The sequence below is a fragment of the Buteo buteo genome, chromosome 26 (genome assembly GCF_964188355.1).
Source record: "Buteo buteo chromosome 26, bButBut1.hap1.1, whole genome shotgun sequence".
Lineage (NCBI taxonomy): Eukaryota > Metazoa > Chordata > Aves > Accipitriformes > Accipitridae > Buteo > Buteo buteo.
In genome coordinates this window covers 14,813,900-14,834,272 of record NC_134196.1, presented here as the reverse complement: position 1 = coordinate 14,834,272, position 20,373 = coordinate 14,813,900, and the positions used below count along the sequence as shown (strand labels likewise).

Sequence of the window (20,373 nt, the reverse complement as noted above, 5' to 3'; positions counted from 1 at the left end):
ACTGAATGGAAGAATGCACGTCACCTTCATCTTGCCTCAAAAGCCTTGTCAGATTCTCCTTTATGTGTAGCAGAGTTTAAGTATAGCCCTGGCTCTAGTTATGGAGGAAAGAAATCAGCTGGGACAAAGTCACTGAAACCTCGGACAAAAGCATGGTGTGTTCCTCGGCACGTTCGTAATCCTCTGGAAGAGAGACAGTGCATTTTTCTCAGTGGTACTCTTCAAGCAGTAAGAAAGCAAAACTCTTCTGGCTTTCCATGGATGTGCTGGGAGAACATGAGGCCCTGCAGCAGTTCTTTGAAGGTAAGAGTCTAGTTGTAAGAGAAGGTCTTAGCAATTTTTGGTGGCAGCAAAAAATACAGTTGTTGTTTGGGGTTAATTGAAGAAAGGAGGAAGAAAAAGAGCCCTGAAACCCAAAGCTCTATTTACACAAATCTATGGCGTAAGGCCGTGCCAGAATGACATGGTACAAACGGTACAGATGTGCTGCAGTGCCTTTTTCCTTCTGCTTCGGCCGGCAGACCCAAGGGAGGGTGGACCCAGCAGAGCCTGCAGTACCGTCGTGGTAATTCCTGGGAAGAAAAAACGGGAAGTGGCTGAGGTCTCCTTGCAATTTATCACTTCTGAAATCTTAGCGATTTTCACGAGTTTAGAGAGTTCCTTCCCTGCTCTGCTCTACCATGTCAGGTTAAAGAGGGTTTTCTTTCCACTGATATCATTCTGAAACGGCCTGATTATAATTGGGAAAATGGTAATTGTGGCAGGATCTTTGAGCTCTTTCTGAGAAGTTAAACTCGGATTTTTGTGATTTTTGGCTGGGATCTGTCCTGCCTTTTTCCCAAAGACATTTTATATTCAAGCAGGTCCCATTAGTCTCCTGCCTTTCTCTTACCACACAATTTACTTTCTTAATAGATTGCATGATAAAACTGCATTTCTCAAGCCTTGCCATAACATGATTCAAAATGGCTGTTCAAAGGCTTATGTAGCTTTTTATTTTTTCTAAGTCTTTTTTTCCCCTTCCTCCAGTTTACACTTTTTTTTTTTTTAATGTTAACTGTTCTGTTCCAAGCTTCTCCCTCTGTATTTGTTTTCCTTCCATTACCTGTGCAGGTATTCACGTGATACTGATCTCAAGGTAACTTGGAAAACTACCTTTTCTGTTTTGGATAATGTGGACAACTTTTGTTTCCCTGCATTTAATTTCCATTGTGCTAAAGTGATTTTTTTTTTTTTTTCTGTTGACCTTGGTGAGAGGTGGCAACTCCCAACTTTTAATTTCAAGCTAGGAAATTAAAGAATCTCCAGCATCGATCAAGAAAATGTATTTAAGCCAAGACATTTAAATCAGTGAACAACAATCTAGGGCTGCTAGCCAGCAAATGTGTTGTTTATAGATGTTAGGAAATTCATACCATGTTTCTTAAGTTCACTTTAAATCATGGGGATCAAAAGCTAACTTTCTTGGCTTTGCTTTCAGCAACATGTTTGGTTTTATCAAGCTATTTGTTCAAGTACTGCATTGCATAGCTGTTAAATACTCCAAATAGTGTTGGAGATGAATTATATAATAAAATCTCACAATTGGAAATTTTTTCAGGAACTGACTTGGAAAACAGGACTTTTCTAGGGAGTATAGGTTCAGTTCTGTTGGCTTTTGTGACAATGATACTTTGATGGTAGAAGGTATCTCGGAGATTTTACCTGTATGAGGTCTTTAACTAAAATTAGTAATTGTAATTCTAGATTTATTAATTTAACTCTTTTTAGAGGGTAGTTTGGCAGAACATCTGTCTGGGCCAGCATGAGGGGGAGAAGCTCTGTCGATTCCATTTAATTGCAGGACAAATGAACCATCTTGGGAGGTTACGTTCCTTGGGTAACGTCGTGTGGTTCTGCTGTGCAGTGCTAGAATACGATAAAGGTCTGCAAATGCCGCGCAGCGTGCGGGGATGCTGTGAGATGGCTGAATTTCATTATCTGGATGCTGAGATTAGATACGTGTCAAGGCTACGAGAGCTAATCATTATTTGATTCAGCAGGCAGTAGCTAGGCTCCTCTTGCTGTTAAACCATAGGTAAACCTGAAAAAGTGATTTAAAGGCAGGGTTTGCACTCTTCAAGCTGGGGTTAACTTCACTGAATGTAAGGCCAGCTTTAACTGATGGTCTCTCTCCAGCTTAGCGCTGCGACTTGGGGGTTGGCTTTATAATGCCACCTTGTGAGGCAAGAGCAATAAACTGCTGGTGCTAACTTGGTGGCCTCTGAGATTAGTCATAGCAGCGTTAGAACATTGTCTTTCAAGGCTACAAAAAAAGCTGAGTCCTGCAATATCAAGTGGAGCCACTGAGAAAGTCTCTCCGCTTCGTTGGTCGTTCAGTTTCGGTTTCCAAATGCATCAGCTGGCAGCTGAGCACATTTGTAGAGCTGTTTTGTAAGATTATTTGAAATTCATGAGCAAAAAGGATCTCATTTTCCACATTGCTTTAGTTCCTTACAGTGCAGATTTGTTTTGACGCTCATTAGTGAGATAAACTCACATTTGCAATATTGAGAGGGCACAGTCTGAAAAAGGAGTTTTTTTCAAGGAAAATGAGATAATGTTTGTTTTCCTGCTAATCGCTCCTTTCAATAGTTAATAGACCTTTTAGATTAGATATGACTCTGACTGGGAATTGACCTTGGCTTTTTCTCATTCAAGTAAATGGCTTTATTCTTGTGTTGTGACCATTCGGGGAAGTTCTTGTCTTTTTTTGTGTCTCATTTCACTCCCACGCTAGAGATGTCATCTCTGATGCAAGTTTTTTTCTATGATTTCTGTTGGAATTAGTATTTTTAATGAAAAGATCTGTATTTTAGGATCAGAAATTTCCTATTTGTCAAGGGAAGGTCAGAGCTCCTGATGTCCGTGTGTAGCAGAGCAGTCTATTCTTGCTGACGTTATCAGTGGGTTGAGGAACTTGAATGAGGGCCAACCTAGTTACAACATTAAACTGAGTCTTGTCGTTTTTCTTGTTGTTGGGAGGTACACTGAGGTGTCTGAAGTGTGTGTCTTTGGTCTCAGTGCTCTCTGTGATCTAAAGAAGTGGAATCGCCACCTCTCTGTATGCTCATGCTCCTGCATGGATAACACGGAGTATAGTTTAGAGCTCTTGCTAAATAAATTAAGCCACAGAACAAACATGCCATTAAACGCAAAATGCTTAAAACCCAAAGCTGTCTCATACCATTTTAAGGATGAGAGATTGAAACAGGAATAAAAGATGAAATGGGAAATTCAAAATATTAATGGCAAGTTTCTCTGGCAAAAGTTACTTTGGGGAAAAACCATCTATCTTGGCACAGGCTCGCTCCTTACCACTTGGAGTTACGAGTCTTCCTGACGTTGAATAACTTAGACTGTGATGTGTCCTGGCTGGGCGCAGTTCTACCAGCTACAGTGGTTTGTCCTTAACCCATCCCTGTTTCTCGCTGCCCTGTGCCCGAGGTCCGTGGCCGTAGCTCTGCCAGCCCGGCAGCTTTTATCAACGACTCCAGGTCTGTTCCAGTCAAACCAAACTGGGCTATCTTGAACACTTTGAATAGTGACCAGTACTTGGAGTCCCTTAGCATGAAAGAAGTTAAGGAACTCTATAACCCACATAAGCAATACTTATCTTAGCGTGAGTCGATGACGTTCAGCTGGACTTTCCACTGAGCCTGTATAGCGGAGCTTGTAAAGCGCTGAGGGCTGTTTTAGTGGTGAAGGATCTTGAGATGAAAATCAGTTAATAATTCTCAAGTAGAAACGTTCCCCTGAAGTTGCAAGAGTTTGTAGCAAACGTTATGAATTTGTCCTTTCAGCAAGCGGGAATTGCCAAGTGCTGACCGCAGTCTGTGTGCCATTTTTTACTCCTCAAGCTGTATTTAAGTATTGTTCCCAGTACAGAGCAGCTGATGTTTTAATGTGAATCTTACTACAAATAGCTGGACTTGGCTGGGAACCTCCTGGCATTCTCTTTTAATGTCAGGAAATTACCAGTTTAGCATTGATTTTTAGTCAATACTAGAAGTTTTGACAGAGTACTTTCTTTGACTGTGGACTGAATTTATGTTTGCAGAAAGAGCACCCTGATAGCCTGGTTATTTGGGTACTCCTTTGGAAAGCGATGGCTGTGGTTCAAGCCAAATTCAGAACAGCGTCTGGCTCTCTGAAATGGCTGCGCTATTAAAGACATAAAACATCCTGCAAGGAAATTTCTGGTTCTCTGTCCCCCCTCCTTCACTCTGCGTTTAGATACTATTGGAAAGGGGGCAGCTGATTTAAATGCGATCATACGTAAGGCGCTACGTGGAAATGGTGGGAGAATTAACTGGGTTGGGCAAGTCAGGGATGGAGGCTGATGGCTACGGGCGTATAAAGTGCATGACGAGCCTCATGGCTGGAGGAAAGGCAGGGATGTCTGCCAGAGAGATGAAGCAAGCAGCCGTCAGATGAAGAGGCTGGAGTTTGGACTCGTCCTTGGGGACCCGGGGCTGGGGACAGGGACAGGGTAGGTGAGAACGGACAGGGAAACAGAGGGCAGGGCCAGGACTGATAGGTTTTAGACTTCAGATTGAAGGAGAGAGAAAAACAGAATACCAAGCTTACAGAGAAATGGGAAAAATAACATCATATGCCGATGTGTCCCCCAGTGCAGACTCTTCCCGGAGATGTCTGGGCACGTCGCGGTGCCGAGTGTGGGCTGGGAGCGGAGACCCCCAGCGCCAGCTGAAAATTGGGGCTCGCGATGTGCTCGCAGGGGTCTCTGGGCAAGGCTCGTCCCACCGCGTACGCACGGTTCTCTGCTTTTGCAGCTGCCCAACGTCCAGGCGAGCGGCTGGCTTGCGTGCTACCCATATCTCTTAAGTGCTTACTGGGATCAAATGCCTGTGAAATGGATGCTACCATTTTAAATAAATCTGCGTGCGATCCAACAGCTCCTCCTCTGCTGAAACAGATGCCAGCGCGAGGGCGTGATGCCACCGGCCTGGAAAGTACATTCAGAAAGACAGAATAAAGTTCTACAGGGCAGCTCAATGCACTGGCTCTTCTTTGCACCTCTATGAACTTTCATTTGCCTACCTTCTTCCCAGTGTGCTTCCCTCTTCTCCCAGCACAGAATCGCTTATTCCTTCCTTCTCCTCCTACCCATTTAACTGCTTATGCAAAGTGGAGAGATTAAGAGGGGATGATACGTGTTGCTGTTGTCATCACTTGGCAACAGAGCTCATCTCTGGACTATGGGATGCCCCTGTTAAAGGCCATGTCCTTGTTTGATTCATAGCTGTACTTCAAAAGGGTCTCTGAACTTGGCCAAAATAAGGAATTCTTGGGTTAGTGGTACAAGAAAACACTTTGTATCTGACCTCTGGCCTCATGTTAATAACAAAATTATATCATTCTGCATGAGGGCTAGGCAATTTGAACAGGACGGTAAAAGGAGGAGAAGGCGATGGAATTGTTTTCCTGTGGACTACATTAGCAAAAGGGGAAGTGTTTGAGATTCGAGGGGGGATATCCTAAATTCAGACCTGAAGAACAGAAAGATGAGAATCCAGCAAGCTTGAGAGAGGTTGCTAAGGAAAGCCAGTCTCTTTTGTAGTCTCAAGATGGTTTTACAAATTGTTTTGCTGCTACTTCAAGACTTTCCATGTTACAATTTTGCTGAGGCAAGTAAATATGCTGCACCTATTGAATCTGTTCTTTTCTGATACGCGGAGGACAGGCTTGTGTACAACGTTGGGATCTTGGGATGCAAGGATATATCGGTAGCACACCTGCGAGTTGCTATCTCACGGTGAAAGGCAGCCAAAATTAAGTCAGCAGCAGCGATAAGCAAACGCTGCCTAGATTAACCTGTGATCGCAAAGCAATTCGGGAGATGTTTCTTAGCAATGTGAATTTACGTATTGAGACAGACGCACGAGGGAATTCCTATGCGTGGTGGTGGAAATGGATTTTTAGGGGAAATGGCGGGTGTCAGCTGCTCGGGGCTGAGCCGCGCAGCTCTGGGTGTACAGGCTCGTCCATTTTATCTTGTGTAGCAGTGCGACAGCCACACACGGCTCCTGCGCCTTGCTGGGGGGAGCAGGAACTTCAGTGTCCTTATCTTGTTTGCTTTTGCCACACCTGTATTTATGGAAGGCGTGCTGGAGAGGTGGGGAGCCTACAGAGGAGTTCTGTTTGTGGTTTGGTTTTTTTTTGTGGTTTTGTGTTGTGTTTTTTTTTTTTTTTTTTTTTTTTAGTGAGTTCTGGCTGACTTTCTAAGAAAGTTGTCATGAATTCTGGAGAATTTATAATCATAAGATCTGTTTATAGCCCTCAGTTACCAAGCAACAAAGGACAAAGTACTGAACCTTTCTATTCATTAATACGTTTAACATGTTAGTGGGCTGTTTTTTCAGGGAGGATAAAAGGAAGCCACCAGTCAAACATTTCTCAAGCTTTATTTGTGCTTTCTTCAAGCTCAGGATGGTGGATTTTTAAACGGAGTCTGTCACAAACTCACTTGCAGTGCTAATGCAGAAAGTGGATCTGTGTGAGACAATGTCTGAGCTTTGACCCAGTTGCCTCCTTTGATCCCAGTGTAAAAAGGTGTGAAGTTATCTTCAAAACCCCTTTTTCCAGTTGCAGACTGGGGCCCTTCATCCTCATGCTGTGGCAATTCAGCGAAGCCTTAATGCCGAGGATGAACTGGTGTTTGCCTGGTGCTGCTGTCGTCTTCGCCTTCCCCTGCACACCCTCATTTATTCTGTATTTCCCATCACCTTTTCTCCCAGGGTGACTAAATGAGAAGCGTAACCCACCCGTTATACACAAGACAGGACGGATTTGGTTTTCCTTTGTGCAGGAGAGTGGGCGATGTTACTTAGCTGAAGTACTGACGATTCCCCCCCAGTTCCGCTCTCCTAATTTCTGTCTTTCTGACATTCTTAATTTTAGGGCAAGACGTCCATGGAGCCTTGGAGAATCCCATGGTGGATACAAGTATGTTGGAAGAATTCATCAGTAGTGACGCAGAGTTTGGAACTTTGTAAGTATCACCGTAACAGGTACTTTCCCTCCATAGCAACATCTCTTACGTTGTTTTCAGTAGTGCCATGATAAAATTGGAATGCAACAATCAGACCTGAAATCTGAGTTTCAAGAGGATTGTGGCTCTCTTGATATTGTTACTTACTTGAAGCTGTATAAGATGATGTGGAAAAATGAATTACAGGCAGTAATGGAAATACAGTCATCTTGTTCAACAGAATGAATGATAATGAAGTCTGGGATAATTCACAACTGTTATGCTAATTGGGGCATTAAATGCAAAGCTGTTATTTTAACATTCCTGTAAGTGCTAGTTTAGTGTTTATGTACAGAATAAGTGATATAAGTGACACTAATGTATAGTAATTTGAGAGAATAACGTAAACCTCCCAGTCTGAGGGAAGCAGGGCTACTGTTTTCATTCTAACGCTTCATTCAGAACAGAGAGACTATCCATTAATCTCTTCTTAGACTAACTCTAAGAGATACAAAGGATGCATAATGCAAAGGGTCGTGGTCAAGGGTGGAAAGTTATGCAGCATAGATCTATCAAAGACTTCAAAACCAAATCTTTCATCTAGACAACTGTCAGATGACTGTTGTTCAATGCAAAATATTATTAATGGGCTGACACTTCCACTAGCCAAGAAGCAGAGCAAGAGGGGATGTCTTACAAATAATTAAACATGGGATTTTTTCATTCCAGACACACTCAGCAGCACACATATTTACTTACGGTGAGCTAAATAGGCTTCTACCTGCTCTAAATCATGAATAATGAATTGATTCTCTCTCTGCCCACACTATAAAAGTAAAGAAGGAAGAGGTCGTTATATATAAATATATATAACCTTTGTTTTTTTAATAAGTAAACACGTATCGGGTAAACAGATTATTAAACTTCTGTACGACAACTTTAAAATATTATTCTTTTGCTTTTATACACAAAACATAGCAGAAATATAAATGTGTATATGTATGGTATTATGTAGCTTCGGTATGTTAGATATTGTAGTTGCAGTGCTACTAAGTATTTACATGCAAGGAAATAATACGTAAAACTACTACAGGTTTGCAGGCTCAGCAGGATTTTACACTGATACTACAGTAATACTTCATTAATAGTGGGATTAAGAAGAACATTTACTGAATCATTAGATCTCTAAAAGTCAAATTATGAAGTATTTGTCTGTATTGCAGACTATTTGTGCATAAACAGAATAGAACCTCATAAAGGATCTTGCCAAAATGCGTCAAAGGAGAAAAATATTAAAAGCCTCCAGATATATATATCAAATGCAGATCAGTATAACGGCATGTGCAATAGTGAATGCAGAGTGCAATGAATGCAGAGTGCTGTTACCACCAAGGTCTTGGGTGCATCTGGAAGTGTCCATTAAAAGTTGTCTTGCTTCAGGCAGGCCATTGGCATATTTATTCTCCTCTTACACAGCATGTGAAGCACCGTGTGATTTCCTTGTCTTTTCCTACAGTGATAGCTTACTCTTGAGCGGTGGAAGGAGAAAAAGGGTTGCATATCCTTTCCTAAGGAGGCATTTAATTGATATGCTATGTCTGTAACACAGGATCACTTAACCTACAGAGTATTTTTTCCTTAAAAAGCACAATACCAGTTTCAGTAAAGTTCTAACTTGGAGACATATCCCTACTACCTCTGTACTTCATGAATACTTTATTTGTCCTATAGAGTGTTTGTCTCTGTATTTTACTGAAATACTCTCACTTAAAGCAGAAATTGAGTACCCAAGACAGCATTTGAAACTAGGAACATGAACCAAATGTGTAGAAGGGAAGTTTTAGACTTTTACGGATGTATCTTTTTAAATTTTACAAGGCATATTTAGAATTCAGTAGCTACGGATTAAGTATCCCACAGAAAAAAAAATTTCAAGTGTCTACCTACTCTCTATTCAAAGTTGAAAACAATATTTAGAGCAGTAGACATGATATTTAAAAGCATCAGAAAATTTGTTTTGAAGGAAATCAAAGATTATTCTGATGTGGAATTTTAACATTTATTTTTTGAGAGTAATCATGTAGTTGAAGCTAAGCCAAAATGCAGGGTTGTGGATATGGCATGTTAGAAAACCAATAGCAATACCATTATGAAATACACAAGAACATGTCAAAAGTAATAGGCCGTGACCAAAAATGAAACTCTTCTCTCTCATGGCATCTAAACTCAGAAATACAAAACCTGAAGTAGAAAACAGTAGAATGAAAATCCGGTGATGGAAATTTTCCATTGATGCTTGAAAATATTTGCTGTGTATGTGGTAACACGTGTGTTTTCGGAATATGAGGGTGTCCATTTAAGCAATTTTGTTTTATTCAACTTCTGCCAGAACATTGGGTCTTAATAGAGGAGGTGTGCCCCACTAAATGTCTGTCATCCTTCCTCTGCTCTAGCATTTTTAGCCTGACGTGTGTCATAGAATCACAGAATCATTTAGGTTGGAAAAGACCTTCAAGATCATTGTGTCCAACCATCATCCATGCCCACTAAACCGTGTTCTGGAGTATAACCATGTTCAGGTAGTGCTTCAGGGCAGTGTTTGAGGCTACAATTCACAGGAATACCTGAAAGGGTTAAGAGTCCATTTCTTGAACCTCCGTCTCTTCCTAATGTAATAGAGGAACCCTCTGTAGGTCCTTTAAATGGCAGCAAGATGGCACGGGATTTTCTCTCCCTTAAGCCGCTTTGAAAGCGCCATCACGAAGGACTGAAAAACCTGAAATAAAATAGGAGATGTGACAGACCTGAGCTGACAGGAGACAAGCACAGCCTCTCCACAGCGGTCTGCCGTTGACTTGGGATGCTCCTGTGTTCAGTGCAGAAGGAATGAAGCGGTTTTGCTACGTGGTGTGGGAACATCTGCTTGTTGCTGTGACCTACGCACGAAGGACTTGGCGTAGCTTGAACTACGGGGTAGTTCCAGGTCTCGCTCTGAGTAATCCTTTACACGCTGTCTGATAGAAACACTGTAAAAGCAACGCACAGTATCACAGGGAGATATAGTGCAATATAATGAAGTGTAGGGACCAAAGAGTAAATAATCAAGAACCTTCTTTCAAACCTCAGGCATGTGAATGGGCTGAGCTGTTGGAGACAAGCAAAGCTCTTAGAGTCACCTGCACACAAGGAAACTCAATTCCTGCCTGAAAATCGGGAGAAAGCTGCACAGTAAAATATGGGCTGGCATGTTCTTGTACAGAGCAGCGTGCCTGAAGTTCTTTAGAAAGGAATCATAAGAGGTCATGTTTTCCAAGATTTACTAGTTTCAGTAACAAAAAAGAGTGAACACTTAAAAATCACAGAGCACGCTTTGGTTATTTGGCTTTCCACCATGACCTCTCCAAGCAGGGGTGTTAAAGCATAAATCTTTCCTGCTTGGCTGTGGGGTTTGCCAAGGAGGTGGCTGTGGAGCACGTGGCATTTCTTCGTTCCCAGCCAGGATTCCTCTGTCTTGCCTCTAGTCCCTGGCTCTTGTCATGGCTGCGAGAGTGTAACTGCCTTTCCATCTCATAGTCCCTGTGCCTCTGCACCTGCTCCCTGTGTCGTGGTTTAACCCCAGCCAGCAACTAAGCTCCACACGGCCTCCATCACCAGTGGGATGGGGGGAGAATTGGGGAAAAAAAAAGTGAAACTCGTGGGTTGAGATAAGAACAGTTTAATAGAACAGAAAGGAAGAAACTAATAAGGATAATGATAACAATAATAAAATGACAATAATAATAAAAGGATTGGACTATACAAAACCAGTGATGCACAATGCAATTGCTCACCACTCGCTGACCGATGCCCAGTTAGTTCCCGAGCAGTGCTCCCCACCAGCCAAGCCCCCCCCCAGTTTATATACTGGACATGACGTCACACGGTATGGAATACCCCTGTGGCCAGTTGGGGTCAGCTGTCCTGGCTGTGTCCCCTCCCAACTCCTTGTGCCCCTCCAGCCGTCTTGCTGGCTGGGCATGAGAAGCTGAAAAACCCTTGACTTGGTCTAAACCCTACTGAGCAACATCTGAAAATATCAGTGTGTTATCAACATTCTCCTCCTACTGAACCCAAAACATAACACTGTATTGGCTACTAGAAAGAAAATTAACTCTATCCCAGCCGAAACCAGGACACCCGTGATACTCCCATGGGGGGGTTGGAAGGTGCTGGGACCTCCCTTCACCCCAGGGTGCTGAGGGTGTTCCTCCTGTGCCCTGCTGAGTGCCGACAGCCCTGAGCTGCTCTGGAGGTGGCTTTCCAATCTGTAGGATGTGGGCAAGAGAGCCTAGACCCAAGAAATTTGTACTTTAATTTGTTACCAATTAACGCAGACTTTTGATCACTGACTCACGTATTGAGAAAAAGAGAACATAAACAATGAAATGCTGAGGGAAACATTCTTCTTCCCCCCCCTGCCTTTTCAAGGTTCAGTTTAAACTGAGCACTCAGGTGCTATAAATAATCAGTCAGCAATGGTGTTTGGGTTAAAACACGACTGAACGGCTTGTCTTCTGTGAGGAATGAGCGGTTGTTTTCTTTTCGAAGCTTTTCTTGAAGGAGGCTGTTGGGATGGACCTATTGGTACTCTTTATTTTCAATTCTGTTGTGATTTAGATACAGAAGATATTAATCCTTGGTCCTCCACTGTGTTATTCCAAATGGAACTGTAAGATTGTGTAGGACAGAAAAGAGGGAAGGTAGCTTGTCACCCGTGGAAACCCCACGTTAAGCTTCTGGATCTTTTTGGTGAGCTTGTAAAAGCTCTTGTTTCATACCGGGCAAACGCAGTTCCCCCCTGCGCTGGGGCTGCCTCTCGTGGTGAGCAAGGTGCTAAAATGGGACCTGCTGGCATCTGACGGGGACCGCGAGCGCTTTGGACACGCTCAGGTCTTGAGAAATCGGCTGGTGGAGGAAGATGCTACAGATCTTTGACCTGCAGTCTCAAGAGAAGGGGTTTAGAGCCATTGCGGGCTCTGTGTACCCAACTGAGTCACTGGGGTGCCCAGAGGCAACTGAAGGAGGAAGGAGGACGGGAGTCAGCAGGTTGTGGGGGGACATTTGGGCATGAGCTGGTGGGGATGGGGCCTCCCTGCATGGGGGGGAGGCGGAGAGCCGTAGGAGATGGTCTGGTGAAGTGTAAGTGATGTTGCTCCTGTGAGAAGGGGCAGCAACCGTGGTGGGCAGTGTTTCCTGAAGACCCGTGTCGGTAGCCTGATGGTGCCCCTCCGGCTGCTTTCAACATTGCCTTGTGGTTGTCCTCCATGCTTCCTCCCAGTAGAAATTAAAATTTCTTTTTCATCCCTAGGCAAAGCCAGTTGCCAGACTCCCCACCGGACTCTGGATCGGAACCGTGTTCTCCACCACAGCTCCAGAGTAAGTCGCGTGAATTTGGCCTTTCCCAAGCCCGTAGGAAGGTCTCCAGCTCCTTTTCCTTGTCCTTAATTTCTTCTCTGTTTACTTCTTGCAGCCCCGTGGTGTGATGCTACGTGGTCCGGTGGGCTGCAGCCTCCGCTCCCCTGCCCGTCTGCTGGGGTACCCAGCAAGCTTCCCTGCAGGTTCACGGAGACTTATTCCGATCCCGGCGCCGGTGGGCATCCCTGCGCCATCCCCCCGGGCTGCTGCCTGAAGACAGAAAGTGCTGTGACTCCTTGGAATAATTCTACAACCTCCACCTGTTTGGGGTTTAATTATTCATCCTTTCAGCCAAATGCATCTCAGATTTCTGGGTAAATGATAAGGCGTTTACGCAAAGGGCGAGACAGCTATGAAAAAGAAGTTGAGCTGGTAGAAGACAGGGTTTAGGACCGGTGTCAGATCCCCGTGGGTGTAGGGTTTTCCACAGGATGGCAGTGTTTAGACATTTTTGAGACGCTTGTGGTTGAGGGTTCTTTAAACTTCTTGACTGAAGTTCAAATTGGAGGTAGGAATGGATTTCAATTTTGAAAACTTCACAAGTCAAAAGAGAGACCAACATAACTGCTCCATAACTGGATTATAAAAGTGTTCTGGCGTTTTGCAATACCTACTGCAGGGATTTGTCCATAAAGATCTTGTAAGTGTTCTGACAAGTGGCACTAGAGAAAAAAAATATAATTGTCATATTTATGTAAGGAAGTGAAATGATATTCACACGCCACCTGCCATATTCACCCACCAGCATGTTGTGGATGCTTAATTGTTTAAAATACACTGGGTAGTGCAATTATCCAACCACGATACCTGGTAAGACTGAATTGACTGATGCATGCCAGAGGGGGAACTCTGGATTTCTGGAGAGAAACGTGAATTTGTCAGTGTGAGTCCTGGGCTTGCAGATGCTCCATCCCCGTCTCCTCTTCTCTACAGAGCTCAGTGACGTGTTGGACGTGGGTGAAGGAAGCTGGGCCTGGGTTTCTCAGTGGAGCTATTTGTGTTCTTTGTTTGTTTTCCAGTAGAAGGTGCCCTTTAGTCGAAGTCATACTATTTTCTGAGTGAATGCTTTGGTTATTGGAATTTAAGATACAAAATACTTCTTGACCAAATGTGGAACTTTTGAAAAAAACACAGAAAAAGAGCAACAGTTAATGTGATGAGCAGGCTTTTCTGCTGCTCCTGCCTGCACCTTATTCTGAGTGCCGACAGCCTGACTGAGACCTGGAGTTTGGCTTGGTTTTTTTCTCCCATCCAGAAGGAGTGACCATCTGTCAGGATATTCTAGTTTACATTTTATAATATCAAAACTTTGGAATAAAGTTTTTTCCCTTCGCATGTTTTGAAATCTCACTTTCTGGGAAAGGGGAAAATGTTACCCAGCAGTTGCCCCTTGAGATCTCTTCATTAACACACTGGTTTAACTGCTACTGGTGTTTTCTATATAAGAAGGAAAGTGAGTTCAGGCTTGGTGCAGCACACTTTTTCAAGATAAAACTGTGATTTTAATGCAAATGTCAGGAAACAATAAACCCTGCCCCTTATGCACTGTGTACATTTTTAAGAAGAGATCAACTTCTCTATTCATATGAAATAAAAAAATAAACTAATCTATGTTTTAGAAGGAAAAATTGCATAATTCAGTTTTAAAAAGCCAACAACAATCACCTCCCCCTGGCAGATCAGAGTTTGGGTGACAGTGCAGGTAGAATGAGATACCTGGGTGTTCTCTTGTTATGATTCTGTAACACCTGTATTTAAACTTATAAATAAGTAATGCAATGTGTGTTTTTAAAAAAGTATTTCTGCAGTGTCAGGCAAAAAAAGGAAGCTCTCACAATTACTGGGAGATGCCCCTGATTCTCTAGTCCAGTCTCAGGACTCCAGGCAAGGTAAGCAACTGTGTGAAAATGAAATTTAATGTTTCATGCCATAGACAAGTAAATTTTAAGAGCACAGCTCCTGCTGGCTCTGAAAATGCAGCAGTATTAACAGTCTGGGCTCTGCTACCAGGTTTGGAGGAATTTACCTTTTCGCTGTTTTTGAAAACCGGGAGGTATTTGTATTTGGAGAAGAGAGAAGAAGCGTTAGAGGCTCGTGTTTCCTGAGGACTCTCTGGACAAAATATTCTGCCCTTCTCCGTGCGTGAGCCTGCAGTACACAGATGATACCATGCTCTGCTGACTTTGCTTGGCACTAGATTGACTGGGCAAAGAAACCATCTTGGGTCAGCTGAACAGGGAATTAATGGGGTGGATGAGCAAACAGATTGCAGTTTCCCTTTATCATCTCAACTCCGTATTTTTTCTACAAAGTGTGTCCATGCGCAAGCTTGGTAAAAGCTGTGTGTTCTTCCCCACCCCTTCCCCAAATTAATTTGGTTCATTGTTTTATCAAGATAAAAATGCTAAGCTTATACCAATTGAATCAAAAAAGCTTATCAGGCATGTACAGAAATGGATCAGCTTCTGTGAAGTGTGAGGCTCTCCATGAATGAGCAGTTTGTAATGAACAGTTTATCTGAGGAGTTTCACCCTTGTCTGTTAGCGGAAAATTGGAGAGTTGCTTGTTATTTCTTCAGAGTAAGTTATTTTTCAGCATTAAATGAATCTTTTAGAACACTTTTAATGAGTAGCAACTGGATTTAGTAGGTTACTTTTCCTTTGGTATCTTCTATTTGATCAGTGTTGCTTGATTGTGACTAGTCCTCTAAGTCTGCCACTGCTGGAAAGAGAGGATGTGTCTAAAATTGCTATTGCTGTTTTTAATATGTAAAGACAGCTTTGAAATATGCTTTCCTTGGGGCTCGCTGTTAGTAAAATTGCACTGACACACGTGCTATTGGAAAAAGAACACAGCCCTTGGTTAAAATGGCATGGGGATCGTTTAGAAATGAGGTCTGAGTTTCTTTACTGTGGTTTTTTTCTTATATTTTCGCTCTGCTGTGTGTCACAAGTGGGGAACTGCAAATGAAGCTGGGGCCTGAAATGATTCTGTGGGCTCTGTGTTACTGTGCTGCCACTGGCTGTGGATGGATCTTAGCTGATATGCTCAACGACATATTTTCTCCTGTCCTTACTGTACTCCATTTATCTGGCTCTTATCACATTCTCCTCTGTCTTCATAAAATGTATAATATCTCAGAAAGCATTAACCAGTCAACCAGATGTAGCGATGAATGCGTTTGCTATTGGAAAACTGCCTCCTGCTCTGGAATGAAGTCCCTGTTGCAGTGAGTTAGAGTATATTCAGTTTAAACCTGTAGTAGAGAGACTGGGAAACTTATGTAGTTATTTTGCTTAATTGTTTCTTGCAGTGTTGCAGATTTACAGTAAAATGGTTGGCTCAGCTTTCCTTTCCCCTGCCTGCCCCCAAAGGAAACTATCCATCCTTCTGGAGAGAATAAAAGTAGGAACTGCTACTTGTGTAATAATTTGCAAATAAGGAAAGCTGAAAAATTTATTTTCTAGGGCAAGGGAATATAACACCATCTTTTGGAATAACTGCAAAGGACAGTCTGATTTAAATATATATGCAATGTGTTTGTGCTTTATATGTATGTATATATGTATATATATTTATAAAAATGTTTATGCAGGATTTTTGGCTAGTCACAAAAGTAATAACTGAATTGTCACTCTCTCTCTACAGCAACTGTTAAGGACTTTGCAGCTGAAGTGCAAGAATATGACAGTGATGGACAGAATGTAGCTTTGGAAAAATGCTGTCAAGCTCTAGCATGGCAACCGTATCAAATTTCTCAGTGGAACAGCTTATTTAACTCTAATTATGAAAAACTGTAAGTACTGATGTTTGCACTTGGGAAAAGTGGTTTCCTGGGTCCTTTTTTTTTTTCTTTTTTTTCCTGGTACTGTAGTTCTATAGGAATAAATGGTACATTTGGCACCCCTTGTTCTTGCTGAAAATAAGACTGGAGAAGGAGGTATAGCAGGCATAATGGAATATGAATCTGCAGATGTATTAGAAGCAGAACTTTAAACACTGGTTGAAATTCATGCCAGGTTTTCTGATTTCCCTTTAGGGATTTAGGGGCAAAAGGAAAATGAGTTTAACTTAAAATACTTGTTCATTTTTGTTTCTTTTGTCAAGCACATTGGGGCAAGTAATTACTGAGCATATGGCACCTTTCCCTCTAATGGCCTAAAAGATTAAAGAAAAATGGAAATAGAAGATACCTGTATTACTTCTGGGCTCATATAACCAAAATCTTAGTAACTATAGACATATATATATATATATATATGACGTGCAACTGTTCAGTCAAAGGTTTAGAGTTCTCCTGTATGAATCAGAACTGTTTTTTTGCCACTGGCAAAGGTCATTCCAAGTTCACTTTACATCCCTGATTTTCTCCATTCTAGTATTCAGTGAAAGATCCCTTTTAACAAAAGCCCTTCTACAGTGGCTGGTTTCGTCCCTGTCTCCACAGGACTTAAATAGCATAGTGAATTTTAATTTTCCTCGAGCCCAACCTGCTAAAAGCACTCGTGGGAGTTTGGAGTGCATCAGTGTCGTTGCTGGACACTGTCGTTCCCTGTTAATGCCCAGCGCGATGGGTCAGTACGTGTCGTGCTGTGTCCCACGCAGCCCTTCTCCCAAGGTACGGACGCGACACGAGAGCGGACAGCTCGGTGTCCCCACCTTTCTACTCCCTTGGGAGCTGGATGGGCCAAGAAACCTCCTCCTGTGTTCGTCACGCGAATTGTCACTCTAGATGGAAGCGGCTTCCAACTCCCGTCACGCTTCCAGTCAATGACTACGTGGGAGCTGTGAGCTGCTGGCGGGAGGTTGGTTTCCCACCGCTACCCAACTACTTGGTGGTTCCCATACGCTTAAAGGTGAAGTTCCAGGCTCACGTTTCTTGGTGGCTTGTGTCAACAAAGACAACGTGATGCTGAGCATTCAAGCATCCAGATACACGTGCCGCTGCCACTACTGTGGAAGGAGATTGAGATGTTCTTTGCAGAGGAAGTCAGTGTTAATTTTAAGTGAGGTCAACGGCAGCGCCTTTGCTCCAAGGTGCGCTGTAATTACAGCACGGATTTTCTGAGCAGCGATCCTGTATTTTGTTAACCTCAAGAGTCATGTACTTATCGCTGCTCAGTGTAGGTGGATTGGTCCTGTACCTCGAAATTGCTGTGCCCACTTTAGGGGCATTTCTCAGGTTAATGATTATTTTCCGTTTTATTCATCCAGTATTTTAACCTTTTGATTATTTCATTTTCACAACAAAATGCTGTTAGCTGAGGTAGACTGATTAGAAAAGGTTACTCTACTGTTAATTATGCCCTGCATTGTGTTTGCTTGGCACTTTCTTAGCTGCTTGCCCCATTACTGTTGTGATTGGTGGGACTCTGTTCCAAAGATTTTGTCTCAAGACTCAAATTCTGAATAGAAAGAGGAATTGGAAGTGTGTTTCTAGGAGGGATGCTTGTGTGACAGGCATATCCCTCGCTACCTGAAAGTTCTTCTGAGTTTTACTGTACTGCTTGGTGAGACTGACCATTCTTTGTGAGATCAGATCAAAATATGTATTTGCTCTTAATTACTGTAAATGGCATACTCGGAAAATGTTAAACATGAAATTCCTCTTTGGGAGTTGTTGTTCCAAACAATTCAACTTGGAGAAATGGAAATTTGTACTTTTGCTTCTCAATCTGCTTGCCTGCGTGTAAGCGAGAACTTTGAAATTGCTTTAAGAATATCAGCTAATGAACTTGCTTCACACTTGAATCTGAAAAATGACTCTTCTTCCTACTATGAACTACACACATAAAAAGAATTACCTTTGTAGGAAGAAACTGAAGAAGTTTTGCTTCTTTAATAATGATGGTTTGAGGAGATGGTAGGTACTTCATTATAATTTTTAATATTAATTAACATATGACTTAGTAGTTTTGGAGTAGTTACAAAGTAGTTTTCTCTTTATTCTCTGTCCTAGATAATCAGTGATTGTCTGAAAGGGGCCTTTTGTTCGTAATTTATAAAAAGATAATAAAGTCTGTACATTTCTTGTGAAGTCTGTACATTTTGATTTTTTCCAACTAATAGTGTGCAAACAAATGGATGAGTTCTGAAAAGCCATCTTTAGTAATTGTGTTAATGAGAGGTTCTCGGTAGCATCAGACGAGATCATTATCAAACTTTCATTAGCAAGAAAAGCCAACGCCCATATAAGAGAACCTTGCCATGTAGTCCTGTTGTTTCAGAATTATGTATCACTTAAATCAGAGGACTAAAAACATTGTTGGGATGGTGAGTTCACTGGCTCTTTTAGAAAGTTCTTTTGATACCTTTCCTTGTTTGCTATGAATCGTAAGGACAGAATACTCTTTCTCTTTGGGTGACAAATTAGCCCTTTGAATAGACAGAATAGGGTTTCCTTAGTTGGGGTAGGATGGACAACATTATAGAGGAGAGTTTTGTAGTCATCTGGCCAGAGGGTCGGTGTCGATAGCTTTTCTTCTAGCTTGAGTAAAGCCGTGTTTGAATCCCAGCAGCTTCTGCAGAAGCACTTGGTGTGGGAATTCAGGAGCAAACCAGGGAGTCTTGCTGGCTCATTAGCACGTTGTTGTCTGCAGCACTCGTTCAGCTCTGTTTTTTTATAGCAACGTTATAATGAACGCTTGAACACACTAAAAGGTTTTATTGTGCTTTTAGGTGCACAGAGTCCCTTTGTACCAGATTTGTAAGTGAGGATTATGTAAGCTTCTCCACCTCTGGTTTCCAAACATTTCAAGTGTCAGTCTAGAATTAGAGTACATTTTATATGCATTTTCATTTTTACACCTCTGAGAGGCTGAGAAGAAAATACTGGTAGAACGGGTGATTGTAAAGATGTATTTCAGCTCCCATTTTGTCATTAAAAATCAGATGGATTTTCAGACCACGTAAAAAAATAGGAACTCAAGATGTCACTCAAATATGCCTCAAAGTTGCTATTCTTTCTTCTTGTTTTTGTAGACCTGCTGTAGGATATCACATTGTCACAGATAAAGGATTTAATTTTTCAACAACAGATGATGCCTTTGTGTGCCAGAAGAAGAATCACTTCCAAATCACAGTCCATATTAGAATCACTGGACATCCAAAATATGTCAAAACTCAGCTGGGGGGGAAACCAATAGAAAAGTTTTACTTGAAAGCTTTTGGAATAAAGGCAAGTATTTCTCCTCTTTGTGATTATTACTTTTAATAAGTTAGTATGTGATTATCCATAGAATAAGGTAAATAATTGAAATGAACTCTTTTCTTAGTCATTTTTGACCAAGACAAAAGAGAACACTTTTAAGTTACTAGTGACTTCTGTGTGGAACTCTTTTGCAAAAAAGTGATGTTTTGTGGATGCTTGGGCTGATACATGCCGAAAGATGACATGTTTGCCTGTTTGCTGTGGTTTCACTGAATTCCCTCTCTTTGACTGAAATTTTGTTCCCTCTGTGGGCAGTGCAGGGGTGTCAGCTGGTGTGTAGGTGGCCAGTCTACCCATTGGTCAAAAAGAGTTCTCAAAAAAAACCCAATTCACAAAGCAAAGAAAAAAAAATAAAATCTGGTTTTCCTGAACAGTTCACATGTAGAAAACCAACAAAATTTCCCCATTTCTTCTTGCCAGGGTTTCCATTTTCATTTTAAGAACCAAATTCTTCCCAGCCAATATGGGTCCACAAGCTTGCATATACAGAAGTAGTAAGAAATTTTAATCTTTCTGAAAGATTTTACCACATTTTTTTACTTACTACCAAAATTCAGTCATTTAAAAAAATCCATGTAGCTGTTTTACAAGGCAGCTACTACCAGATTTGCTTAATGTATTCTAATGCGGAAGAAATTAGTGAATATTACTGTCATCTGTTCCCATCTGAAGCAAA

General features: G+C 42.0%; 1 protein-coding gene across 1 annotated transcript in view; it reads left to right on the top strand.

Annotated features, from left to right (window-relative positions):
• The first annotated feature begins 257 nt into the window (after positions 1-257).
• The window catches only part of MYRFL (myelin regulatory factor like), a 45,598-nt gene continuing 25,482 nt past the window's right edge, over positions 258-20,373 (top strand). Inside the window, 9 exon segments of the mRNA XM_075057920.1 lie at positions 258-303; positions 6,964-7,054; positions 12,381-12,448; positions 12,543-12,801; positions 14,285-14,376; positions 15,629-15,683; positions 15,685-15,716; positions 16,136-16,283; positions 19,469-19,664. Coding sequence (XP_074914021.1) covers positions 258-303; positions 6,964-7,054; positions 12,381-12,448; positions 12,543-12,801; positions 14,285-14,376; positions 15,629-15,683; positions 15,685-15,716; positions 16,136-16,283; positions 19,469-19,664 — 987 coding nt within the window.